The sequence below is a fragment of the Prunus mume genome, linkage group LG3, assembly GCF_029339155.1.
Source record: "Prunus mume cultivar Tortuosa linkage group LG3, ASM2933915v1, whole genome shotgun sequence".
NCBI classification, from domain to species: domain Eukaryota; kingdom Viridiplantae; phylum Streptophyta; class Magnoliopsida; order Rosales; family Rosaceae; genus Prunus; species Prunus mume.
Genome location: NC_142700.1, coordinates 13,237,247 through 13,264,107, shown reverse-complemented (window position 1 = coordinate 13,264,107; position 26,861 = coordinate 13,237,247). Strand labels below are relative to the sequence as shown.

The 26,861-nt window shown below is 38.2% G+C and overlaps 5 protein-coding genes across 6 annotated transcripts; 2 read left to right on the top strand and 3 right to left on the bottom strand.

Moving 5' to 3' along the window:
* Positions 1–1,495: 1,495 nt before the first annotated feature.
* LOC103326010 (UDP-glycosyltransferase 79B6-like) lies at positions 1,496–3,115 on the bottom strand. The gene has a single exon (XM_008228212.3). It carries the CDS (start codon positions 3,060–3,062, stop codon positions 1,665–1,667), a length of 1,398 nt encoding a protein of 465 aa, XP_008226434.2. The 5' UTR covers positions 3,063–3,115; the 3' UTR covers positions 1,496–1,664.
* Positions 3,116–13,419: 10,304 nt separating this feature from the next.
* Positions 13,420–14,938, top strand: LOC103326040 (serine/arginine repetitive matrix protein). The gene is made up of 2 exons (XM_008228244.2): positions 13,420–14,174; positions 14,363–14,938. The coding sequence occupies exons 1-2, from the start codon at positions 13,596–13,598 to the stop codon at positions 14,783–14,785; spliced, it is 1,002 nt and encodes a 333-aa protein (XP_008226466.2). The 5' UTR covers positions 13,420–13,595; the 3' UTR covers positions 14,786–14,938.
* A 977-nt stretch (positions 14,939–15,915) lies between these two features.
* On the top strand, positions 15,916–18,172 carry LOC103326011 (uncharacterized). Its single transcript, XM_008228214.3, has 4 exons — positions 15,916–16,432; positions 16,925–17,143; positions 17,628–17,653; positions 17,738–18,172. Exons 1-4 carry the CDS (start codon positions 16,034–16,036, stop codon positions 17,970–17,972), a joined length of 879 nt encoding a protein of 292 aa, XP_008226436.2. The 5' UTR covers positions 15,916–16,033; the 3' UTR covers positions 17,973–18,172.
* A 539-nt stretch (positions 18,173–18,711) lies between these two features.
* On the bottom strand, positions 18,712–19,855 carry LOC103326041 (uncharacterized). 2 transcript variants are annotated; one of them, XM_089048181.1, is made up of 3 exons: positions 19,615–19,855; positions 19,184–19,536; positions 18,712–19,084 (listed from the first exon to the last, which is right to left on the bottom strand). In XM_089048181.1, exons 1-3 carry the CDS (start codon positions 19,780–19,782, stop codon positions 18,931–18,933), a joined length of 675 nt encoding a protein of 224 aa, XP_088904307.1. In that variant the 5' UTR covers positions 19,783–19,855; the 3' UTR covers positions 18,712–18,930. The 2 variants fall into 2 exon arrangements, with proteins under 2 accessions (XP_088904307.1, XP_008226467.1); XM_008228245.2 differs by having other exon boundaries at positions 18,712–19,536.
* A 2,306-nt stretch (positions 19,856–22,161) lies between these two features.
* HCF243 (Serine/Threonine-kinase pakA-like protein) lies at positions 22,162–25,466 on the bottom strand. Its single transcript, XM_008228215.3, has 2 exons — positions 23,000–25,466; positions 22,162–22,749 (listed from the first exon to the last, which is right to left on the bottom strand). The coding sequence occupies exon 1, from the start codon at positions 25,260–25,262 to the stop codon at positions 23,010–23,012; it is 2,253 nt and encodes a 750-aa protein (XP_008226437.2). The 5' UTR covers positions 25,263–25,466; the 3' UTR covers positions 22,162–22,749; positions 23,000–23,009.
* Between the last annotated feature and the right edge of the window lie 1,395 nt (positions 25,467–26,861).

The following is a 26,861-nucleotide window of genomic DNA, read 5'->3' as shown; positions in this document are numbered from 1 at the left end:
CCTGATATATCAGGAGTCATTCCTCCTCCATAGCTGAAGTGGCTTCCTCAAAATAGGACAACACGTGTTTCTTCTTCTTTAGCCCCCTTTTGAACAATAAAATGCAAACAGACAATTGATAGCCCCTCTTCCAATTGGGAAGCCATCTGTTTCAATAAATGCTTTTGAGTTTTGAGCTTTGGCTGTGGTGGTTATGGAGGTTATAATGAGGGTGGTGATGATAGTGATCGAAGTCAGACCTTTAAATCGGTCACATATCATTTGTTGTGATGTGAGAAATGCTGTGAAAATCAGCTTCCCAAAACCCTTCGATTGGCTATGGATTTTAAAGAGGGTAAAATTTCCTAAATAGCTGTCCTTTCCAAGGTTACAATGTCAGCGAAGAAGCTTTCCTTTCCTAAAATTTCCTAATGGTTTTATATTTGTTCCTCTAATTGTTTTATATTTGCAGATGTTGGTTATGATGAAACTCATAACTTGTTTATCTGGAACCCATCAACCAGATTCGTCCGCAAATTGCCTAACCCAGATTTTGTGGTTGTGGCAGAAACAGATTTTGTGCTTGAGTTAATGGAGTTGAAAGAAAAACAGTACTAAAAAAAACAAAAGAAGAAGAAGAAACACGTGTTGTTTTTTAAGGTAGCCACGTCAGTTGTGGAGGAGGAATATCTCTAGATATATCAGAAGCCAAGCATTGTCCTAAAATTACCACACTCATTTCTAACAACCACCTCCCCAGTCATCACACTCATTTCTAACAACCAGGTACCCCACGAATTGAATATCAATTTTCGAGTGCTCCATCTACATTTATTTTATTGAGACTTACTGATGGAGGCCTCCAAACTTGAGAAGGACTTGAGAGATATAGGTGTAATCCTGGATTGTGTGATAGAAGTAATTTGCTTCAGAAAATTCTTTGGCAAAGAGAGTCATACGATGCAGTAACTTTTGTGCAGGCTCGGATTTCCCTTCAAAAATAAGGAATGTTTGCATATATATTTGCTGGGGCATTTGGGACATGAGAAATGGCCATTATGTATTTAAATGCTGAAATAACTATTTAAAAAATATGCATCTATTCTTGAACAGACAAAAAATTGCATCACTTCAAATTAAAAAGATAAAAGGTGCCAAGCCTGGTAGTGTGGGTTTGTAACTTAACATGGTATTAAATTCATTGGTTGCCTGATTGAAACTGCTGAAACGGAAAAATAAAACAAAAAAAGAAAGCAAAAGTTGCATCATTTTACTTTTAATTTGAACAATCACAACCTATTATATTCAAGAACAATCACAAACCATAAACATTTACAACATCACAGGTCAAGCACTTCCCATCAAGTATATATAACTTAATTTCTCAAAGTTCAATTATTTCTCTCTTCATCAATGGCATCTTCTTGTATGATTTAATATGTTTAGATATTTGTATGATTCAATTCCTTTACCTTGATGTGATTCACGTACGTAGATGCATTAGAGTTTATGTACATTAAAAAGAAGCACGAGACTTTATTCTGAGTGTTGGATCCCTCCAACCACAAATACAACTCACTAAAAAGTAACAATTTCAACACCACCATGTCAAGACCATTCATTTTTTCTGACATTAATTCCAACACAACAAAATAAGCAATAACGAAACCAGTTAACAATAAAACTTAATTTACAAGCTCTTTCAGCTTCTGAACAAACCTATCAATATAGCCACTCATAAACCCAGGACTTGATAACGTTTCCACCCATTTCGCATGGTTCTCCTTTACCATAACGCCCACCTCACTGTCTTTATCCATCACACTTTTAATAGCTTTGTGCAAGCTCTCCTTCGAAAACCACCCATTTTCTTCTCTCTCTACCTCCACAGCAACCTTGAGCTCCTTAACCAGCAACTTGGTGTTCAAGATCTGGTCACCCAATTGTGGCACAAGCACAATCTGATTATCGGTCATCAAAGACTCCCACATTGACCCAAACCCACAATGGTTCACAAAGCACCCAACTGACTTGTGGCTCAAAATGGCTGTCTGCTGCACCCAACCCCCAAACACCACCCCTCTCCCTTTAACCCTCTCTTCAAACCCATTTGGCAAAGCCTCTTCAATTGTAGCACAACCCAAAGGTGGTTTCAAAGCCACAAAAAATGGCAACCCAGTTAGCTCAAACCCTAACACAAGCTCTTGAAATTGGTCCTTTTCAAGAATCCACTGGCTCCCAAATGCACAAAACACTACACTCCCTGCCTCAAACCCGGAAAACCACTTCTCCCACCTCTCCTCTAACTTCTCACTCTTCTTATCAGATCCCAGGCCCAGAACAGGCCCAGTTAAAAGCACCGGCTTCTTGTACTGCGCTTCTATATAATCACACAAATCACCCTCCAGCTCTCTACAGGTTCTAATAGACAACACGTCGCATTCTTTCATAGCCTTCGTCGTCCGCTCGTAAAACGTGATCCCTTCCCCATACGGCAATGTTATGAACGTCAAGGCCTTGGCCTCGGCCCCGCGAAGCACCACATTCTTTGACGGGTACCCAGCTGGCGGCTCCCTCAGCTCCTCCTCGGTGATAGGCCGGTCCTTGGGGACATTACGCGCCGGGACAAGGGTGATCGCGAGCGCGGCGGCGCAAACGACATTGTAACAAACGGTTTTAGTGCCGTTTCTTCTCGCGATCTCCGGGACCCACTGTGCAGTGTCGTATAGAACAAAGTCGGGTTTGCTGACGGTTAAAAACTGCTCGATTTCGCCGCGTGTTCTGTCCATGGCAGTAGCGAGCAGATGGGTCATGTGAATCGGGATTTCCGAGGCGATTTCGGTCCCATCGGGGAGGCCGTGGACATGAGGGACGGCGACAGGGGAGAAGACGATGAGGTTTGAGTGGAGGACGAGGTGTTGGAGCTGGAGGCGAGCTTTGTTGGGCACCAAGAGAGTGATTCTATGGCCTCTGGAAGCGAGCTCGTTAGCGAGGTGAAGGTAAGGGGTGATGTGGCCCATGGCGAACCATGGGAACATGGCTATGTGAAAGCTCGACGAGCTCGTCTTTGGAGGCTGAGACATTTTTGTGGGTTGAACTGGCTAGACAGCTCTTGGCAGCTGTGGCACTGTAGATACGTTTGGGTCAAGACATCTCAGCTGATGAGACCATTATTTATGCATGTTTTTGGTTGGTGGTCCTGTGCACTTATATATTACTATTTACTGCGACAATATTGGTAAAAGCGTTTGACCCAGTTGCTTACGAGTCCAATTTTTCTGTTACCAAGATTTTGTGAAATATGGCACACAAGTTAACACTAATTTAACTCTATTAATTTTCTTCGGCTTTTTAAAAAAAAATTAAAATATATTAAAATACATGTTTGACAAAAGAAATTAAAGTATAATAATAACATCTCAATGCCCACACATCGAACTTCAACAGACACTCAGCACACAACCACCAACCCACCCTAGCGGTAACCCCTTATCCTCTAGAACGCAGCCAATTCCCCCTCTTTCTCATCAAATTTCTAGCCTAACATGACATATTTATATCCTTTGACTCAGATCCTCCATCAACCTTATGGATTGTTCTTCCTTGAAGGAAGCGAACATGGGAAATTCAAGGTCGCGAATGGAGCAGTTGCGGGAATGTCGAGCTCGCGATGAAGCTTGCCAATGTCGTCGAGGCAGAGAACATTTGGGTTCTAGATCTTGTGCGGCAGTGCGAAGAGAGAGAGAGAGAGAGAGAGAGAGAGAGAGAGGAGGGACGGATCCAAGATTTGAAAAATGATGTGGTCTAAATTTACCTTACATACAAACCTATAGAAAATTCGACAGTACAAATAAATTTCATTGATAATTAAAAAAAAATACATGCATAACATAATGAGCCTCACCCCTCAAAATACATATAGTATATGTAGATAGAAACTAGTGAGAAAAAAAGATAACAACATGCAAATAAACATGCAAATTTAGAGAAGAAAATTAAAGAAATTTCCAAAACCCTAAATCTCTAAAATTACATCAACAAATTTAGATAATAAAATTAAAGAAGACGAAGAATTGAAGCCTTAATTTGCTTTAATTAAGTCTTCAACAATGACATGGGTAATTGGCTTTAGCGTGTAGCAGCATGCAGGGATGGATGATTTTCTTTTTTGTCGAAGAACAGGGGTTAGGTAACTGAGCAAGAGAGAATGAGAATGAAAAAAGAGAGAGAATTAATGTTTTCTGCAGAAGGGGTTGGTCCCGTGTAGGGTTAGTTTTTATTGTTTATTAGTCAAACATGTGGTGTAGGTTTGTTACTAAAAAAAACAAAAACAAAAACAAAAGAAGAAGAAGAAACACGTGTTGTTTTTTAAGGTAGCCACGTCAGTTGTGGAGGAGGAATATCTCTAGATATATCAGAAGCCAAGCATTGTCCTAAAATTACCACACTCATTTCTAACAACCACCTCCCCAGTCATCACACTCATTTCTAACAACCAGGTACCCCACGAATTGAATATCAATTTTCGAGTGCTCCATCTACATTTATTTTATTGAGACTTACTGATGGAGGCCTCCAAACTTGAGAAGGACTTGAGAGATATAGGTGTAATCCTGGATTGTGTGCTAGAAGTAATTTGCTTCAGAAAATTCTTTGGCAAAGACAGTCATACGATGCAGTAACTTTTGTGCAGGTTCGGATTTCCCTTCAAAAATAAGGAATGTTTGCATATATATTTGCTGGGGCATTTGGGACATGAGAAATGGCCATTATGTATTTAAATGCTGAAATAACTATTTAAAAAATATGCATCTATTCTTGAACAGACAAAAAATTGCATCACTTCAAATTAAAAAGATAAAAGGTGCCAAGCTTGGTAGTGTGGGTTTGTAACTTAACATGGTATTAAATTCATTGGTTGCCTGATTGAAACTGTTGAAACGGAAAAATAAAACAAAAAAAGAAAGCAAAAGTTGCATCATTTTACTTTTAATTTGAACAATCACAACCTATTATATTCAAGAACAATCACAAACCATAAACATTTACAACATCACAGGTCAAGCACTTCCCATCAAGTATATATAACTTAATTTCTCAAAGTTCAATTATTTCTCTCTTCATCATTTTGCATTGCATTTTCCTTTTGGTTTGTAACTTTAAAGGATTTGGAATTGGAATGTTTGAGAAGTTGAGGTTGTGAATGCTTGAGAAGTTTAACTGTAATTGGAATGCTTGGAATTGTAACTTTAATTTTCTTTAGGTTGTGAATGCTTGAGAAGTTGAGGAGATTGTGAATTTATATATGTTTGAGAAGTTGAGGTTGTGAATTTATATTTTTGGGTTAAAGTATGCTTGAACTCAAAAGGCTTCAAAAGAAGCATCAAAATTAGGCCTAAAATGTGGAAGATTGGATTTTTATGACACAAAAAGAACTTGCGGTTTCAAAAATCACCATCCCACAAATAGTCAGTCGGTTTACGATTTGGGCAAAAATTCACGGTTATTGAACCGCAACCACCCCTATTAAATTATGTGTGAATTTCGTAACATAAAAATTGGACTTGTTGCTAACCAGCTATGTATCCCAAACCAAAGGGTTTGGATTCACAAGCTATGACCAACTTTTATTTTCACATTTTTGGCTTTTACCCCGACTAAAATGGCTTTGTTACATTGGGTTTTAGAGTAGGAAAATAAGTTTGGTTATTAAAATTTTCCTTAGCACAAAATATACAATATTTCTAAGCACATAAGAAATACGGTATTTTCCTTGGATACTCACATTCAAATATAATATCAACAACTTTCGACCAAAAAAAAAAAAAAACATAATATCAACAACTATGTTATATATGTGGCACACCAAATGATTTTATTTGCTCTCACGTCACCCAATAAAAATTGTTTCACATACTAGGCATAAAAGTCCTCACACAAATAAAAGCATGTTAAACTTTCCACTTATTAACAATTGATTTTTCCTCGATAAACCCAACTATCCCAACACAAATGCATATTGAGGGTATCCCACGTCAACAAAGGAGAGTTGCATGTGCTATTTATGAGAAACAAAGGAAACCAATGAGGGTTGGTTTAATTGGTAAGGTCTTTGCACTATGTCTAGCCCCACCAATGTTTGAGTCTCACTACTAGCAATCCTCGTTGGTGTGTGATCTGTAATTTCCTACATAAATCCATATCGGTAACAACTGACAGTTGTTGGGTGACGTGAGAGGCTTAGTACCCTATTTCCTAACAGATTGTGAGTGATTCGGTCATCTTGCTTCTACTAATACAAGAAGGGGAATGCTAGCATCCTTCTCTTTAACCTTCTCTTTTGGACCTTCTCCCTTTTCCTAATGACATGTGGCACTTCTCTCTTACTTAAAACAATGTTTTTAATTTTAAAAAAACATTAAATTGTATTTCCATATATAACCTTGATAGAAAACTAAAAAGTGAAAAAATCCTTTGAGTTTTCACAGCTCGATCCCAAGACACAGCCCAACTCTCTCTCTCTCTCTCTCTCTCATTTGTGCAATGAGAAAAAAAATCCAAGAGTTTTTGTCTCTCTCTAACCTCTACAGACCCTTTGCTTCCCAAATCATGAAAGTTTAAACACTTTTTTTTTTTTTATAAACGAAACCAAATAAAAATAGAAAATAGTGCTTTGGTGGTGAGATTTGAGAAATAAAATAAAAAATTGTTCAATTACAAACAACAGAGAAAGCGAAGGGGGTGGGAAGGTGGGGGGTTGTTGGGTAGGGATGAGGGAGATGTTTGGTCGTAATGAGGGGGGAGAGGAAGTGGGTTTCTTTCATATGCTTATTTGGTTACTGGTCATGGGTCATTGCTGGGATTTTTTTTCTCATTGCGCAAATGAGAGAGAGAGAGAGAGAGAGAGAGAGGTTGGGCAACGTCTTGGGATCGGGCTGTGAAAACTCAAAGGATTTTTGGCTTTTTAGTTTTTGTCAAGGGTATATATGGAAATACAATTTAATGTTTTTTAAAAATTAAAAACATTGTTTTGATTGAGAGAGAAATGCCACATGTCATTAGGAAAAGGGAGAAGGTCCAAAGGAAAAAGTTAGAGAGAAGGTTGTTAGACCAAGTCCATCCATGAGCCCAGCCCGAGACTAGGGGAAAAAAAATTGCATTCAGAGCAGCCAGGCTCGGGGTGTGGGACCCACCAACCCGGCTGGTCCGAAGGCAAGTTCCGCCCGGGTCCAAAACGCGGGGTGACGTCCGACGTCACGACGCCAACCCAACGGCTAGAAGACACATGGCACGCCTCAGCTCGATTTGATTCCACACTTCATCCAACGGTGGCGATTTTCCCAATAAAATTATGAAAAAAATCTAAATTTTTTTAAAAAATACTAAAAAATTCCGATTTTTTTCCTATAAATACCTATAAATACCCTTCACTTTCAACACCAATTCTCATACATTTTATTCTACTTCTACAATTACTCAACATTTTTTTCACTCTTCACTCAACATTTTCTTAACTCTTCACTCAACATTTTCATCTCTTTCACCTTGTAATTTTATTTCTTATTTTTATGGCTTCTTCTATTGAAACCGGAGGGGCGTGGAGCACCATGGAAGATGTTTCTTTGTGTGAGGCTTGGCTCCAAGTTTGTCATTGTCCTATGACAGGCAATGAGATGAAATTTTTCCATACGTGAAACAAAATTCATGCCGAATTTTGCGAAAAAATTCCAAACTCGCCTCGGAAATGGCATTGTCGTAGGTGGAAACTTCTCAACAAAGAGATGGCAAAATAGAGAGATGCCTTGGCAAAAGCGATGAACTTGTATAGAAGTGGGGAAAATCGTACTAACGAGGTAAGTATTTTGTAATTTTCGTTATATTAAGTTTAATGTCCTAATATATATATGTTGTTAATATTTATTGCATTTTCAATATTTTGTTAATATTTCTTGCATTTCAACTATTTTGTTAATATTTCTTGCATTTTCAATATGTTGTTAATATTTCTTGCATTTCCAATTGTTTCTTCATATTTCTTGCATTTTCAATATGTTGTTAATATTTATTGCATTTCCAATTGTTTCTTCATATTTCTTGCACTTCCAATTTTTTGTAAGGTTAATTGTATTTCCATTATTTTTATTTTGTTACTTGCATATCCAATATATTTTAAATATTTATTGCATTTCCATTTTTTTGTTAAATAGTTCATTCAAGCACAGATGTGGTTCGGTGCAACCGGGGGTGGCAAAAAAAGATTCACCCATCATGAATGTTGGGAGGGGTGAAATATTGTAAACGCTTCGTAATTATTCCCACGGGTCCCGACGTTGTGTTAAACGAGATGCCTCTCCGTGATGCAACAACATCGGATTCACCTCTCGATTCCCCTATGAGTGAAGACTCGCCCATCCAAAAGGAACCGAGGCCCATTGGCCGAAAGGCTGCGAAGGCAAAGAAAGCAGGTAATTCAAGCAATCATAATTCAAAGTTTTTGGAGGAAATTGCAAGGCAAAACGCCGTAATAATTGAAATGGAGCATAAACGCCAAGATATGGAGGTGGCAATTCAAGCCGAGTATGCACGAGAAAAGAAGTATTTGCGCAAAAAAGATATAGAGAAGACAGATCGGGAAACTATGGCGATAGATACAAGTTATATGTCCCCTGATACAAAACAATATTGGAAGCTAGAACGAAGGGATGTTATGAGAAGAAGACTTTTCTAGGATGATGGGCCTAGCAACACGGATTGGTTAAATGATCAAAACCATTAAATTAGTTGGCATACCTTTTATGTATTTTTATTTTTCATGTTTTCTATAAAGTTGGTGTACTTCATGTATTTTATTTTAAGTAGTAGTAATTCTTAATGACTTGTATTGGATTTCTTTATTTAATAAACAAAGCATTCAATAAAAGACAATTTTATTCAACATATTCCATACATCAAACAAAACATAATTAAAATTAAAACAAAAACTACAAACAAGGCACAATAATAAATAAAAAAACAACACAACCAAACCATAAGCAATAGTAAACAACACAACCAAAACATAAGTAAATAAAACATAACCAAAGCATCTATGCTCTATCATTCATCTTCATTCCCTTTCACCGTCCATATATGCTCTATCAAGTCAAGTTGACGGCTTTCATGAATATACGAAGATTGCATCTCTGTATATCAATCTATCATCCGGGTCATCATACGATCGTCCCTCACCAACGGTTTCGGCTCAAACGGTTCTCCATTTGGCCCCATGGGCCTTTCATAAATCCGGGTCAAGGCCGTGTTTATTGGATCCAGTTCATAGACCTCTCCAGCATCATAATCGTACTCATCCTCCACAATCATATTATGGAGGATGATGCAAGTCATCATAATGCTTCGGAGGATCTCCTCATCAAACATACGGGCCGTACCTCGAACAATCAACCATCGAGCTTGAAGGATGCCAAAACACCTTTCGACATCTTTCCTGTATCCTTCTTGATAAGTAGCAAATAATTTTTGCTTATGGGATCGGTGATTCGGAATGGATTTGACAAATGTGGTCCACCTTGGATAGATACCGTCAGCTAGATAATACCCCGTATGGTAGACTGTATTGTTGACTTGATAGGTAATATTGGGGCCTTGGCCGCTCAAAACATCGTTGAAGACCGGAGATTGACCCAGGACGTTGAGGTCATTTTGGGCTCTAGCAACTCCGAAGAATGCATGCCAAACCCATGTGTCGAAGCCAGCAACGGCTTCTAGGATGATACTTTTTGTGCCTTTTCTATTTTCGTAATCACCTTGCCAGGCAGTTGGGCAATTCTTCCATTGCCAATGCATGCAAGTCGATGCTACCAATCATTCCTGGAAATCCTCGAGCTTCGGCTTTTTGTAGAAGCCGTTGGAGGTCCCTGGGAGTAGGTCTACGCAGGTAGTCCCTAGTGTACAGATTTTCAACTGCATCACAAAATCTTACCAAAGCCTCCAATGTAGTGGACTTCCCCATTCGGGCAACCTCATCCACCTGATCAGCAGATGCTCCATACGCCAACATTCGTATAACAGCTGTAAGCTTTGCTCGGAAGAAGGCCCAAAACCCCAGCAGCATCACACTTTTGAACAAAGTATGCATCATAATTGCAAATATCATGCATGACTTTATTGAACAAATGGGGTTGCATTCTAAATCGCCTTCGAAAATCAACATCAGAGTACAAAGCAGTTAGGATAAAATAAACTTCCAAAAATTCTTACCCCGAGAATGCCTATGTCTGTCCACATTCGGCGACGGCCGACTTGTGAACCACGGCGGCGACCTTGGTTCTCTTCCTCTTCCATTGCCACTGTTATGAGAACTTGTTCATCGACTTGCCTCTGCAACTCATTGATTTCATCGGCTCTACGGTTTCTCTCCTTTCTTTCTCTCTCTTGCCTCTCCAAGCATCTCCTATATTCTTCCATTGAGAATGAATGGAGTATGAATTCTAAACTCTAAGAAATAAAAATATTGAAAGATGTGGTGTGAGAGGTATGAGGTGAGCCTCTAGTTTTATAGAAAAATTTGGCAAGATAGAGATGTCACGTGGCTTGATTTGATTGGATGAAAATCTTATCTGAAATTTGAAATTCATCCGAAATTTGAACCCAAATTTATCTTAAATTTGAATTTTGAAATTCATCCGAAATTTGAACCCAAATTTATCTAAAATTTGATTTTTGAAATTCATCCGAAATTTGAATTTTGAAATTCATTCGAAATTTGAACCCAAAAATTTATCTGAATTTTGAATTTTGAAATTCATCCGAAATTTGAACCAAAAAATCTTATCCCGAAATTTTATCCAATTATGAATAGTCTTGACACGTAGGAACCGATAAATCTTATCCGAAAATATTATCCAAATTAATTATTGAGGTAAAAAAAATTGTGAATAAAACCAAAAAAATGAATAGTAACTGCCCTTAGCAAGGGCAACGGGTGAAAACACAAAATTCTTATTTGCAAAGGCAACCACTATTCACGTGAATAGTAGCTGCCCTAGCTCCCCCCTTGCCATGGCTAAGGGCAAATGGGTGGAGTTGCTCTTAGCATTCCCTATACAAGAATGCATAGTTAAGCACCATCTTCAATACCCACGATTGCCTGACAATTGGACCACATAGTCCAATTGGGCCTATCTATCTGGTCTTCAATAAAGATTCCAATCTTGGGTGGACGATGCCTTGGTCCAATTAGATCGAAGCCCCTCCTCCTTCCATTCAGAACTGGTGATTTAGACAAGTAATTATTAACGAAACTAGCTAGAATCATGGCAAACTAAGGAATATTGCTAAAACTTGGATCCCTCCTCTTTCAAGGATGTACAATTTGCAGAAACTTCAACTCATTGTTCCATTTTTAATGTAGTTTACTAACTCGATCTTCAGAGTGCTCGTAGCTAGTAACATAACAGTACCCGAGGTTTGGTCATTTTAAGCTCCTTCTATGAGAATTTAATATGGGTGTTGATTTTCTCACTCCTTTTTGTCCACTTACACTATTTTATTTTTAATACTTTTTATTATATAGTGCTTGCTATTTCTACCCACCTATCATATTTCCTCACTCACCTTAGGATCAAAATTTTAAAAACAAATTTACTCATTTGTAAAATTACTTTTAAGGACTTAAAAAGGAAAAATAAAACAAAACAAAAAAGCGTAGACTCCTTGCTCCTCGTTTGACAAAGAGAAGAAAACAACAACAAAGCTACTCCTTGATGTCTTACTGTAAGTGGCAGTTTTTATCTTGGCTGAAATGGGTTTTATATCTATGCCTTTCATCAAGCGCAGGAAGTCTATTTCTGTGTTGGGTGGGTATTTTGTTTAGCTTTTCTCTGCTGGGGTATTTCTGTTATGAATTGGTGTCTATATCTCTTTTCATTGCAATAAAATACTCTCATCTTGGAACCAAAAGAGGATTTAAAAAAGCTAACAAATTCTACTATGTTTTCGGATATACAATCATATGCAGCAACACTTTGTAGATTCAAATTGTGGGGGTGGGGCATATGAGAGAGGAAAGACCGGAAGAGAGAAAAAAAGGAGAGAGAGGAAGGCGGGTAATAATAAAAGGATATTTTATCATTTATGGTGAGTGAAAAGATAGAGTTATGTTTTTTCAAAATTACATGGTGGGTGGGAAGATAAAGTGAGTGGAAAAATAGGACAGATTAGTGAAAATAGCAGCACTCTACAAAATATAAGTGGGAACATATAATTTTTAACAAAGAGAATGTAAATGGACAAAAAAATAGTTCTTCTTAGAACGTATTAATTTGACTCTGACCACTAACTCATAGCATGTTGCTGATAGAAACATAACCCCTACTTGTGTCAATTAAATCTCTCTCCTTTCCATGTATTGGGACTGCAGATTAGTTACATATAGAGTATTGGAGCTAATGGGCTTGCAAAATATGGCCTAACACTTCATATGGGCTGAAATGTGATTGGAAACTTATTTTTGTTTGTTGGGCTTATGCCCCAAAGACATTTAATTGTGCAAGTTAGGCCCTCAACCATATTTTAATTTTGTTGGTCATGCTCTCTCAACCATATTTTATTTTTTTTGCCAAAATTAAGAAAGGGAGGGGAGAAACTCACACACAGGGGTACCCTATGTTGTACGGACACGAATACGGGGACACAGATATGAGACACGGGAACATGACAATTAATTTTTATTATTATAATAATATTTTTATATATTTTTAAAAATTAAAATATTGTTCATATTCCAGTTTTACAATACCATATATAGTAAAATTCAAGGTTTTCAAGCATTTCAAATATAATTTATTATTTTTATATGAATTATAATTGAATTAACATATTAATTTACTTTGAGTATGAGTCGACCAGTGCCTAAAGAGTGTTTTGACCATATATGGGGACTATCTTAACTGTGGACACGGGTGCCCCAGAAGTGTCCAAGTGTCCGACTCTCCGATACTTAGGCTTAGTAGAGTGTTCATGCAATATAATAGATACTATGGGAGTTTAAACTTAAAATCACTTAGGAGCACACTAAAGGCATGGGTAGCCTCAACCATATTTGGGGGGGGGGGAAGTAAAATAGAACATAGAGAGAGAGAGAGAGAGAGAGAGAGAAGAGGACTACTTTTTGTATATATTCAACACCAAAAACACCAAAAGAACCTTAGCTGTCATATAATGGGGAGAAAAATATTGTGCACCTCTCTATAAACAAAAGCCCATCACATGGGGAGTGCGCTGGCATGACCCTGTCATTGACATAAGCAATTAATCCTTCTCCATATTTTCCTAGTTGTATGTATTGACTTAAATGCCACATTCCCTGCTTTCAATTTGAAATCTTTTATCTCATCCCTTTTGTAGGGCAAATCATGAACCACCTTGTCCAAATGCATTTCAACATTAAAATATGCCTTGATTCCCAAAGCACATGGTTCCATGCCCCACACATGGCTTCCCCAGTCATCCCAGCTAGCTGTTGCTCACAACTCTAATTTTTAATTCTCTTGCATCTTGATTTAAATAGGTAGAAATAGAAGAACACAAAAGTGGGTGTTTTTTACTTGTGTGGAGCCATGGAGCCTATTGGTGATGACCAAGTTGAGCAATCTTCAAGCAGGAAGGAGAAAAATGTGGAGGAAGCAAATCATCTCTTGGAAGAGTGTTGGTTTTTTGACAACTTGCTCAACAGGAAGCAGAAGATGTTGAGGTGTTATTCTGATCCTCAATGCAATTCATCAAACTTTGGTCAAGAAATGTCAGTGAAGAGTTCACATGACCAAAAGTCCTTGTTGACAACAAGTAAGGCCACACAAGGAAATGGCTTTGCTGGTCCTAATTTGGTTAGAACACCATCTTTGCCTCTTCATATAGGGAGGAGGCAAGAGGAAGAAGTTCAAGTAAAGCAAAGTGGTAGTAATAAGAGTTTGAGCAAATTGACTAGGCAAACATCACATCAGAAAATGCTGCAGGCACCAACCAAATCACCAGCTTGTATAGGCAGGACAGAAGGAGTTCAAGATAAGGAAAGTGATAACAGAAGAAGCAAAATGAATGGGCAGCCAGTGCGCCAGAATTTGCTCAGGACACCCTCCTTGCCACCATGTATAGGAAGGGAAGAGAGCAACCAAGAAAGTGTTCCTCAGAGACATAAGGTACTAGCAATAGAATCCCTATCTTCGTTCGTCAATTTATTTGATTACTTCATTTCCCATTTCGCTGAATTTTTGTATGGTTGATCATGAAAGTACATTGGTGTATTTGAAAATTTGTGTTAAGAATCATAGGTTATATAAGAATTAGAACTATATGCTTATAATGTTGTTACATTTGAATATTGCAGGGGCTCATGACACAAAGTTCTAGCATTCCAAGATATAGACCACCAAAAAACACAGAAGGGGAAAGCAATGCTAGTACAGATGGGTGCAAGGAAATGAGACGCAGAAGCCTTAACCAGTTAACCGCGAGAAAGAGCCTAAGTGATCTTGAGATTGAAGAGCTGCAAGGGTTCAAGGACCTGGGATTCACATTTGACAAGAAAGAACTGAGCCCCAGTGTGGTTAACATACTTCCTGGTTTGCAAGAAAAGAAGGGAACAGAGGATTTGAACCCAGAAAAGGTTAGGAGGCCTTATCTTTCTGAAGCATGGCTGGTGCAAAGCTGTGCTCCTCCACCTCCAAACTTGGGTGCAAGTAGGTCTGCTGAGGACATGAAGGCACAGATCAAGTTCTGGGCTAGAGCTGTGGCTTCTAATGTGCGCTAGGATTAATGTGTGCGCCTAAAGAAAGTAACATATAACATCATGGGAATTTTTGTGATTTGTAACTTGAATAACATACCAATTGTGTAGTCTGATTATATTGAAACTGTAACATCCAATCCATTCAAAACCAAATTAATCCAATCATATTTTTTGTTACAAGATTTTAATTATTTGGTTAAGCCTTCAAGTTCTTGCTACTTTCAGAGACTCTGGCATTCATCCCAAATCAAATGGAACCCATACTTATTTTATATCATAACATTTGAAATGGACAGCTTGATTTGATGAGACAAGGAAAAGCAAATGCTTTTGCCTTTTAGGATGTCAACCCGTGAGTGTTCATGGAATTGTTAAAAAAACAATGCTTACATGGAAAGAACATCACTGTCTTCATTACCATCTGTTCAATTCTGAACTCATGATGATACTTTTGAGCCATCTTCTTCATGCATTCCAAGTTCAAGTAGGAACCAGAACTTGGAAGCTAATGACATTTTGGAAAGAATGTTGGTTCTTTTACAGCTTGCTTGACAGAAAACAAAGGATGTTAAGGTGTTATTCTGATCCTCTGGTCAGGAAATGTTCTTCACAATGTGATGCTAATTCTTTTGTATGGACTTTTTCCCGATGGAGACCTAAAATGGAAGAATTGATGGTCACATTACAATGAAGTATGCTCGAACAATGATGTTCATCAATTTTATTTTTCACCATTTGAGCTACAAGCTACTTGCAAAAAAAAATATTTATGTATTAAAATGAATTTTTAAGTCGGCGAGTAAAAATCATTCTTTAAAAAAAAAGCTCAAAATCAGTTAAATCATGAACTATTTAGCCTTTTTATTATTGTCATGATCATCTGTGTGTTTATAAAAAAAACATTAAATAAGTCTTATTTTTTTACAAATAACCAAATGGTTTTCCATTCAGGTGCTATTTGAAATGATGGCCAACAAATTTGATGGTTTACATATGCACATCAAATACACATGGTTGAAAATTGTATTCCTCTCAACATTGCTAAAAGAAAATTGCAAGGAAAAAAACAAGAAATAAGAAACATACATCTGGAATAGATAACAGATATTTTCAAATATCAAATCCCACCATAATCTCAAAATGTGCAAAGAAAATCTCACCCTTCAATTTTGATTGATGAGAGAGCAAAAAAAAACCAAGAAACAGAGCAATAACTAACAACCAGCCCAACCCTCAGCAACTCAGCCTTCCTTCCCTAAAAACCCTCAAATGTTGCAGACCCAACACCTTCTCTGTTCCCATTTCCCTATCTGTCTCTCTCCTCCCCAAACCCACTTTCTCTTTCCCCCAAATCTCTCATCTTCTCCTCTCAATTTTCTCTACAAACCCATAAGTCTCTGCTCTGTCTCAGCCCATTCTAGGCCCAGACCCGAACAATGGCTAGCCGAAGCTCCAGAACCCACAACGAGTATTCCTACAGCTCCATACACTCCCTTAGAATTCGCCCCAGAGGGTCCCGAAGAATTGCCACCATCTTCCTCTCCAGTATTTGCTACCACAGATGACCCTTCTTCTATCCAAGTAGCTACCAGTGTTCTTCTCACTGGAGCCATTTGTGTCTTCCTGTTTCGCTCTCTTCGACGTCGTGCAAGGCGTGCTAAAGAGCTGGTAAAGATTATAGCTTTCTTTTCATTTATGTGTACAAATTACTATTTTTTGTGTGTTATTATGCTAAAATTTGGAATTTTAGGAACTGGGTTTTGGTAGGAATTCCCTTTTATTATCAATTGTAAGTTTTTTGTGTGTTCGTGATTACATTGGGTAACTGGGTGTTGCTGTTTTAATTTGAGTGCCACTTCTTTATGCATTGTTAGGATTGAATTCAATTTGTTGTGAGCTGTGTGAGCTGTACTCTGACATGAATAGGATAATTCCACATTTCAACTGATTTATATCCCATTTTGGGGTTTGGGGAATTTTTTTTTTTTTTTTGGATTCTGTTAATTGTGATACTAAAATTTAATTTGCCATTGTGGTCAAATTTGGATTTTGAGGATTTGGGTCTTGACATTTTTCCATTCACTTTAATTCCAAGTATTTTATTTTGTGTGTAATTATGAGCCAATTTGTGGGATTTGATGGAGTGATTTTGGTGCCTAGAAATTTAGGTCTTCTGGAGTGAAGAAGTCGTTGAAGGAGGAGGCTTTGGATAGCTTGAAGGCATTGTCTACTGGTTCTGTTGAAGAAAAGGGTCCACCTTCACCTGTTCAGGCATTGTTGGGTGGAATATCAGCCGGTGTCATCGCACTTATTCTTTATAAGTTCACTACTACAATTGAAGCATCTCTCAACCGCCAAACAATTTCTGATAATTTTTCGGTCTGTTCCTTGATTTGCCCCATGTCCTTAACTTTTAATTAAGTTGTTCCTGATGCATTGGTTGTGGATATATTTGTTGAAGTGATACATTTATTCTCTGTGAGCCTGCTGCTACTGTGGTAGTTTCTCCTGGTTTGCCTAAAAACTTTCAGATAAATTCTCTTGCACGTTAACGGCCTCTTGATTTATGTTGCATCATTTCTTTTGTATTGAGTTTAGCTACCATGGGCTAAGTTCACTGTTGAATAGAACAGTAGGATTAAGAATGTTAAGTTCTTAAATAATTTGAAATATGACTGGTGATAACTTGCACAATTTGAACCACAAAACGTTTTTACTTTTCGTTTCTATTGAATGTGGTGGTAGCAAAATTTTACTATGGACAGCTTTTCATTTCTGTTCTTGTTGGTATGTGAACTTGGTTCACTTTCATTGACTACTCAACCTAGACTCTAATCACTGTACTTGTTTTTCTACTCTTCAGGTTCGTCAGATTACAATAACCATAAGGTAGCTCCTATTACTACTTCCTTTCAATGTTCCTTGCTTTTAAATCGATCCGGAGAATGATAACCTTTAATCTCCTGTTGTCAGGACGATTATAAATGGGTTGTGCTACCTTGCAACATTTGTTTTTGGCATCAACTCTGTTGGTTTAGTCCTTTATGCTGGTCAGCTCGCCATCAACTCCATCATGGAAGATACAAGTACAGAAACTGAGAATCAAGGTAAAGAGCAGTCAGGCTCACTGAATTCAACGGTTGAGAGCCCCCCAAATAGTGATGTGAACAGCGGCAAGGATGACCAAAGTTCAGATGAGACACAATAGAGGAGTAGAACCGTTATTGACGCAGAGGAATAGGTTTTTTTTCCATTTCCACCTCGTTCTAGGAAAATTATATTTTCAATGAAATAGATGCCATTTCAGGCTTTTGTCTTTTCGTCAATCTATGCGCACTAAATCCCTCTATGCAATTAGTAAACATGATTGTCAAATATGCAATGGCCACTGAAGCTGCCTTTAATGTTTGTGTATCTTGCATATTCATCTGGCAGAAAAGTTATAAACTAACAAGAGATGATCTAGGAGTTTCAGTCTTGGATGAAACTTTGATACTTTGCCTTCATACCTATATCATTCATTTTGACAGAAATTTGTGGAACGAATTGACAATCATTTTAGCTGCCTGCATTTCAATAGAACATGTTAACTTATCCCAAAAAAGTAAGAAAATAACAAATCAGCAGAACATGTTCAATTTGTTTATCTGTCATCAGGTCTAGATTTAGAGTTTGATCAAACAAACTGTGACACTCCAAGGACCAAGTATATCTCCAGTTGCCTTGGACCTTGTCAAAAGCTAAAAGATTGGGAAAGCTTTCTGCTTCAGAAGTAGTCCAAGGTTTTGTGCTTTGCCAATCATGCAGAACTTAACGTAAAGCCAGTTGAAATTTAACCAAACTGTGGATGTCAAGATGAATGCGCTGCATCTATTGATCTTCCAAGGGTTTATATAGAGATTAGCTGAAGAAACAAATAAGCAAGCTACAAATTCAAAGGGTTTAAGTAAGAAACTAAAAATTCAAAATGATTTAAATTATTAAAACCATTAAATCAGATCATGTCAAAGTTTGCTACTAAAAAAAATGTTAGAGATGGGAATTAGCATACACAACATGTGATTTTCCAGACCTCTCTCTCTCTCTCTCAAGTGTTATACTCCAAAGATATTCTCCTATGCTTATTGCCTCTTAGTTTGTACTTTACATGATGCTGGTTGTTGGTTTCAACCTTGAGCTCTGCTTCCATCCATGTGAGATCTTTCATGATGTTGCTCAATAACCCTTTCTATTCTGCTGTTTTCTTCACCAATTTTCCTGAGCTCATTATGACTCTTGGCTGGTTGGAACTGATGCAACGGAGTGGAATTTGAATCAAGCCTGTGCAAAATCAACACCATAATCACTGAACAAACAAACATCGGAATTGGACCAAAAATCCAGAGGAGCAAAGTAGTGGCAAAGTAGATAGCTCTTAACCCCAGTGTCCAGAACAAGCCACCACTTATCACAGCCTTCTCCACATGAGCCAAAGGAATGTCACTGTCTGGCATGCTGATGAGGAAATTGGCATGGACAAAGTTTCTTATGCAATGTAAAAAGGAAGCCAAAGCAAGCAGGAAGCAGGCCAGAATGCTAATATATTTGATAGAAACTATGGCAGGACTTGTGTCACCATATATAATGCTACTCATGAAGATGTTGTGTGAAGAGCTCCCAATCCATGCTCCAATCAGAGAGCTCAATGCTAAAGAGGTTGAAGCTAAGAAATTCGCTGCTGTTATGGTGCCGGAAATTACTGTTAGGGACAGGCCTCTGTCCTTTGCTTCAACCTGCAATTAATTAGAGACCAATTAAATTTGAACTTGATTAGCATGCTATTAATTTATATTAATTAGAGTCTTGCTGACCTGCAACATTCTCTCAACCCAAGCTTTTCTGCAGTGGTTCTCATTGCCAATGACTGTGGTTTCTGGATGTCTTAGGCATCTGTAGAGAAGAAAGAGATGGTAGCAAAACATGATTAGCAAACCAGTTGGGACCAACACTAAATCTAAGTATTCTTTCTTCCAAACCATTCTCTCTAGTCTCTCTCTCTCTCTCTCTCTCTCTCTCTCTCTCTCTCTCTCTCAACTAAGATGAACAAACTAATTGTTGGGTTTGGTTGGTTTTTTGTCAAGATTCATAAGTTAATAATATTCTGGCTGTATAGTGGGTTTGGTTGGTTAAGTAGAGGCAATTTGGTTTTACTTTTGAATGAAGATGACCGACCTCACAATTAATCAATAATAAAAAAGATGAAGATGATCAAGATTATGACCAATAAGATGTGCACAACTTTCCAAACATGAGTCAGCAAAAACAACTTATAAATACCATGAGTGCAGTGCAGCTTTTCTTTTACAGTACTTCACCTGGAAATAGAAGTCGTTGTGAACATGTTTCAATGGTTAGGAGAGCTCGTAAGGTTACAAAGTTTGGTTCACACTTCACAGCTTTACGTACTCTTTTCGAAGTTCCAAAACTCTTCACAACAATGGGTACTATTAGACCAATCAATCAGATTTTGTCACCGCAGATTATAAAAAATGACAAAACTATGGGTTTTCAAGAGGCTGATTTGTCTCAGGCAAGAAGTAATAATAATGATTTAGATTCTACAATGTTGGCCAAAAGTTATTGTGTTCCAACTCCATAGTTATTTTCCCTTTGATCTCTTCAAGTGATATTTTCTTTTTGTTCCAACGACTGTCATTCATGAGATTTGAACTCAGGAATTTCTCCAATAAAACGAAGTGAAAATTAGGTGACTAAGAATATCAACATAGTGAAAATTAAGTGACTAGATTGTGGATCCTTAATTCAAATCTTTTGGTTTGTGAAAAATTTGAAAGTTGTATAGTTTCTCAATTGCGGTTTCCTTCTAAACTCAAGCTAGCAAATCAACGCATCTCAAGTAGGAGAATGACAAAATTTTCTATGTTTTGGGGCTCATATTTCTAAGTTTGCCTGTCAAGTTAACTGAAATTGGGCTCTTTGAACTTTATACGCAGTTGGTGACGCTGGAATGGGCTACAATAATAGGTTGCTTTTGTGCATCTTCAGTACCATGGCATAGGATTTTGTGAATTACAAGTGAATAGTGTAGTCAGGTAACCTTTGCAATTGATGAGACAATGAAAACCTGCTTGTTCTTTTCAGTCTCCCATTGTAGATGATCCTACAAAGGCAAATGTAGATGGTAGAGCCCCCACTTTTCTTTGTTTTGGCATTCATTTTTTTATATGTTAGTCCTTGTCCTTACCTTAAAAAGGCCCTCCATAGTGAAAGAAAATCTCTGTCCAGGAAAAGATGGAATCTCTGTAAAAGCTTCAAATCACTAACTTGTGCTGCTGCTTTGGAAATAGTTGAACACCCTAACAAAGACTTGATAAAATAATTATAATAATAAAAAACAATATTAAATAATTCACTTTCACTAAACCATTAGAACCTTTTTCTCTTTTCATTTTTCTAGCACTTACAGATACTTAGAAACAAAAAAATATAAACTCAAGGATTGGGACAGAGCAGCATTATGGGGAATGTGACAACTTAGGCAGCTTGTTGCTGCAACTATCTTGAATTGCTGTCAATTATCTTATGCTGCCACATCTAATCAATCTAGGTAAGAAATCTGTAAAGCAATCTACTTTAATGTTTTGTTTTTGTTGCTACATTTCTCTCTGTTCTTTTTTCTTTTTCCCCTAAATTTAGCAGTTGTTTTCTTTTCTTTGAACATCTGATTGGGCATCACAACTAATAAAGTGATTATATCAAATAAAATTCTTTTATATTAAAAAGGCAGATTATCTAGCTAAACAGGGTAGTAGGGTTAGCTAGCAAACAGCTCTTTCAGCTGACAATGGTGAAAACTGGTCAGACAGGTTGGTAGAGTAGAAGTAGCAGAATTAAAGGCACCCAGGAAGTGAGAATTGAGATTGCTGGTTGGCATTTGGATAAGGGAATGGCTTGAAAATAATTGGGATGGGTTGTGGTTGAGCTACTCCTTCATTCTTAATCTCATCTTATAAACACTTTGATATTAGATGAGATTAAAAGAAGTCTTATGGATATTAGATGATTCTTAATATCATCTACTTCGACCAAAAAAAAATAATAATCTCATCTACAAGCTATTGATATTAGATTATTTCAGGCTTATAAACAAGAGAAACTCTTACCTAACGGGATAACACAATGATACGTGGAATCATTTTTTCATATATGTTAATGGTCAGGGATAGCAAAACAATGATACTCCGTTACAAGTTTGTTTTTTTTTACTTATAAACTCTTCATTGTCACCTCTCCTCCTTTCCTTGAGAAAAACTTATATATCATGAGATAACACTATTTTGTCATCCGCAATTAATCATGGTCTGTCACACATGATAATTATTCCACATGGCAAAATGTGATCGGTATAAATGCTTCACATGACGGAATGTAATTAGTAGGGAATAACAAAACAGTAATATCTTTGTGATATGCAAAACTTCCCCCTCTCCCTCCCCTAAATAATATTCCTAACAAATAAATAAACTAATAAAAACAATATTTATCTGAGCACAAAGCAAGCTGGAGCTCCACTCCCCAACCAAAGTTTCTGATTTTGGCTCAGGCTCTCAAGAGTGCCTTTGTTTCTGCTACCCAATATGCAACCACACTCTGCCCTGCACTCTGCTCTAAAACCTAAATACTCCATAGCCCATGTGTTTCACCACCTTCTTACATGTGCGCACCAGAAAAAAGCAATCTTTAACTGCCATCATTTACCCTATAAAGGAGAGCAAAGCAGCTCTTTTTACAGTCTACCCACCACACAAGTGCTTGCTGCTCTGCACATAACCATACCAATACCAACTTTTACAGCATCACCATTTATTCAGAGCGTAGGAGAAAAAGTAGAAAATAGAGGAACCCATCATTTTGTTACAGAACCCAATCTAAGGGGCAAAAACCTGTCCTGCAATTTCTGACCGTTCGATGCATCCACTTGCATTCTAACCCAAGTGAACAAATTTTGACATGAACAGAAGGGAAATTGAAATCAATTATAAATAAATTTATAAGAGCAACATGAAAAAAGAATTTATAGAAAATCACTACATAAAGATGTACAAACCCAAAAAAAATAGAGCAATAATATCACTCTGAAAATACCTAGAGTCACCCCATACATATATAATCATACAACTTCCTACATCTTTTTTTTTTTTTTTTTTTGGTTTTTCACAATCCAAATTAATTTACCTCGGCTCAGTCAGAACCCGACCCCAGCCGCGCCGACTCCCATCGCCGCCCGCCTATGCGGCTCCATCTTCCTATTCTTCCAAAAACACGTATCCGCCGCCGCGAGTTTACCCGCCGACCTCATCGGCTCGGACTTGCAGCGCGTAAGCACAAACGGCTCGTAACCAGTGGACCCCACCAGCTTCTGCCCTATCATCGTGGCCATCGAAACCGGACCTGCCTGAACTGGGAACGAACAAGACGACCTCGGCGGCTGAATGACCGGCTGCGCCGCCGGCGCCGCAGCAGGATTCGAGTCGATGCTGACCCGCTTCTTGGCCTCATCTGGAGCGTCGACTTTCTTGACGTGTCGCTCCGGCAGGCATCGGATGAAGTCCGTGGTGCAGACCCAAGTTTCCTTGGACACCTCCATGGACAATTTAGGCTCGCACATCATTAACAGTAGGCAGTCCGGTAAGACCGGGTTCTGAACCGCCCGCTTCGACCCGGAATCCAATTGGTTTTTCAGGTTTTCGGATACGGGTTCGGGCCTCTCTTGGGTTACTGTCTCTGTTTCTTCCTCTGTTGATTCGTCTGCAACTTCAGCCTCTGTTTTTTCTTCTTCTTCCTCTTCTTCTAGTTCTTCTGACTTTACACACTCATTGGAAGGTATTGGAAGCTTTACTTCTCTCGCTTCCTCTTCTTTTTCTTCTTGTTGCTCTTGCTCTTGTTCTGTAGCTTCACATTCGTGGTCATTTTCTTCAAGTTCTAACCTTTCTGGATCTGCAACAACATCAAGTACACAACACTCTTCTGACAATGCTTGCTGGTTTACATCCAATTCTTGTTCCTCTTCTTCCTCTAACTCTGCTTCTTGTTGGCATTCAGCCTTCTCTTCAATCTCTTCTACTTCATCATAAAGTTGCTGCCTTTTTTCTGGGTTCGCATCCAAACCTTCTTTCTCATCCTCCTCCTCTTCTAAAACCAATTTTTCTACCTCTTCCAAGTCTCCATGTTCTTCACCATCGCAAACCCATTTCTCACACACACCATCCCCTTCAGCAACCTCTGTCTCCAACCCATTTTGCACCTTCTCAAGTACTTCATCAGTACCTTGTTCTTCTACAAAGTCTTGTGCTTTTTCTGTAAGACCCTGGTCCTCTTTCTCCTCTTCATCTTCAACCTCTTCATCTTGAGGAGCAGCAGGCATCTCCCAAAATCGATTAGCAAGAGCAGCCATTTTCACTGGATCAGATCTACACCTCATGAGCAAAAGAGCATTCTTTGGAGGAACACAAATACTCACTCTCCCTGCTTCTTCTTCCTCCATTACACTCTCATTCAATCTCTCTTCCTTGAACTCAATACCTTCAAACACTTGCCTCCTCTGGCTATGGCCACTGCTACTATTAGTACTTCTCTCTGTTCTTTCTTGATCTTCACCCACCACCAACTCAATCTCTCTCCCTTTCCCATCCCCATCCCCATCTTGCAAAGCAACAAACCACCTCGCAAAGACTGCACCACAAGATGACCCTCCACTCTCTGATCTCACTCCCTTATTTTCTTCTTTCTCCTTGTTATTATTATCATCACTAGCCAAACAAGAAGACCGGTTCGGAATCAAGCAGTTAAACTCGGACCCAAAAGCCCTCAAAGCTTCACAAATCGTCAAAGGAAGATGAACCCACCTCTGGTTCCTGTGCCTCAAGCATTCCTGTTGATTATTATTATTATTGATCTGGTGATTTTGAAAGTGCAAACCTTGGAAGTTGTTGTTGCTGCTGTTGTCTCGATTGTAAAGCTCTTGACTTTGACTAGCTGTGTTGTTGGTGCTCTGCTGATTTTGCTCTGGTTTTCTGAAACTAGCCTCACTTCCCCTGCTACGCTTGGATCTACTAATTATCCTCATTTTCTTGCCCTGTTTCTTGGTCTTGACCCTGACCTGACCAATACATGTGACCTTAGGGGAAGAGGGTTCTGGGTTTTCAAAAGCGCACCCACGTTTTTTACTAGTGCCACCATTGCTAGGGAACATTGGGGAGGCTTGGCCACCCTTGATGCTTCCACTGGTTCTAAGCCTGCGGCTGAGAGAAGAGGAGAGGGAGATTTGGGAAGGCTCTCTGGCTCGGCCTGGGCTGAGAATGGACTTGGAGGAGAGCTTCATGGATGAAGAAGAGAGGCGAGAAGTAGTGAAGCAAATGAAGAGCTCGCTTGTAGTTGTGGATGTAGTGCCACTAATGCTGCTGTTGCTTTTTGTGCGATGGGGTCTGTCTGACTCCATTGTTTTTCATTGTAATTTTTACTGAGCTGTGGTTGTGGTGGTGGCCATTAGCATAAGCAGAGCAAGATTGGGGGGCTATGATTGATGAATATTTGTTTGGTTTGTATGGTGGGTTGTGCTGCAGAGAGAGAGAGAGAGAGAGAGAGAGAGATTTATTGGTACTGGAAGGTGACAGAATGGAGTTTGTCTTTATCAAAATGGAACTGAGTGAGTGTAAAGGATCTGGTTACTTGGGCCTTGAAACTAAGTTACTGTGATACATGCGTTACAATTACATGACCATAATGCCCTTCGTCTTTGTAGATTATTACTTCGAAGGTTGGAGGAGTTCATTGTGACTTGTGAGCATGCATGGTTTGCTTGCTTTCTGGCTTTAGCCTTTTAGGTGTGGAATCTTGGTACTCAAATCTAAAAGTCAAGGAAAAGAAGGTACACGTACACCAAAGACCAGCCAAAGAGATGAAAAGGTGGGAAGAAAAGGAAATGGATGTTATTGAAAGCCACTTGCATACGAAGGAACTATGTGGTAAACCACTTCCATTGGGTTGGTTTGGTTCATAAAAAAGGAGGCTTAAAAATGAGAAATCAATTGCTTTCTCATATTTAATAGGTCAAGGCATGGGAAATCATTACCTTGCACATGAAAAAATAAGGGGATAGTGAAGCTCCCCTCATCTTTGGGTTTTGTTTTCCTCCTTATGGAAAAGTTTAGGAAAATGAGACAATATTGAATACAAATTTTTCATGACCATATTGCCCTCATTAATAATTTAGAATTATAATATAGCATTAACTGCACTCTTTTTTTATTTAATTTCATATGGGTATAATTGAAAAATTAAACAAACTTTGTTTTACATTCCTATACAAACCAAATATGTGAAATGAAATAAAGTGGTATTTCTTGATTACTTCCCCAGGATTACTAAACATGGGAAGGGAATCTCCATTTCTCATCCTTAAGGAAATAATATAGGAAATGATTTTCCCTCAAATCAATTCTATGAACCAAAACGGGGCATAGTTTTGAAAGGAAGGTGATGAGCTATATTTTACCATCACTAGCAGTATAAGGTTAAATCATAGCCCCTTAATATTTTATTAGTTTTTAATATATTGAATAATTTAATTAAAGTATTATTTTAGACCCTATTTAAAATTTATTTTAGAAGAGAAAAATATGTTCAGATTGGATATGATTAATTTAAAAACAACAACTAGCTCACCCAAGAAGCAGGCCATATTTGGCATGCTAACTGGGTTTGGCCCAGTGACATGGCACTTGTAGCTCATTTGCTCGAGATGAGTTTTGAGTTTGGAAATGGCCTAAGCATCTTATTGAAAAGCCACATTACTCATTTACTTTTTATAAGCCTAAGAGATCTATGGTATTAGTTTGATGAGGAGGCACACCCATTCATAGTTTTTGATACCATGAAAAAAGTTGACGTTTCAGTTCAAAATAAATTGACAATAGGAGAGCACTCTAAATACATTTTGAGATTTATTTCTAAACGCTTTCAAAAACGTTTTGAGTTGTTAGAAAGCGATTTTAACCTTTCTAACAACAGTATAAACACGTACTTAATAATCAATGTG

What these genes read in the sequence shown, in the direction of transcription:
- LOC103326011 (XM_008228214.3), top strand. Translation starts at nt 16,034, where the DNA reads ATGTTGCAGACCCAACACCTTCTCTGTTCCCATTTCCCTATCTGTCTC. An exon ending in CAAGGCGTGCTAAAGAGCTG is followed by an intron (nt 16,433 to 16,924) that starts GTAAAGATTATA and finishes TTTGGTGCCTAG; the next exon opens with AAATTTAGGTCTTCTGGAGT. An exon ending in CAATTTCTGATAATTTTTCG is followed by an intron (nt 17,144 to 17,627) that starts GTCTGTTCCTTG and finishes TCTACTCTTCAG; the next exon opens with GTTCGTCAGATTACAATAAC.
- HCF243 (XM_008228215.3), bottom strand. Translation starts at nt 25,262, where the DNA reads ATGGAGTCAGACAGACCCCATCGCACAAAAAGCAACAGCAGCATTAGT.
- LOC103326040 (XM_008228244.2), top strand. Translation starts at nt 13,596, where the DNA reads ATGGAGCCTATTGGTGATGACCAAGTTGAGCAATCTTCAAGCAGGAAG. An exon ending in GTGTTCCTCAGAGACATAAG is followed by an intron (nt 14,175 to 14,362) that starts GTACTAGCAATA and finishes TGAATATTGCAG; the next exon opens with GGGCTCATGACACAAAGTTC.
- LOC103326041 (XM_008228245.2), bottom strand. Translation starts at nt 19,782, where the DNA reads ATGGTTTGGAAGAAAGAATACTTAGATTTAGTGTTGGTCCCAACTGGT. An exon ending in GGGTTGAGAGAATGTTGCAG is followed by an intron (nt 19,537 to 19,614) that starts GTCAGCAAGACT and finishes AATTAATTGCAG; the next exon opens with GTTGAAGCAAAGGACAGAGG.
- LOC103326010 (XM_008228212.3), bottom strand. Translation starts at nt 3,062, where the DNA reads ATGTCTCAGCCTCCAAAGACGAGCTCGTCGAGCTTTCACATAGCCATG.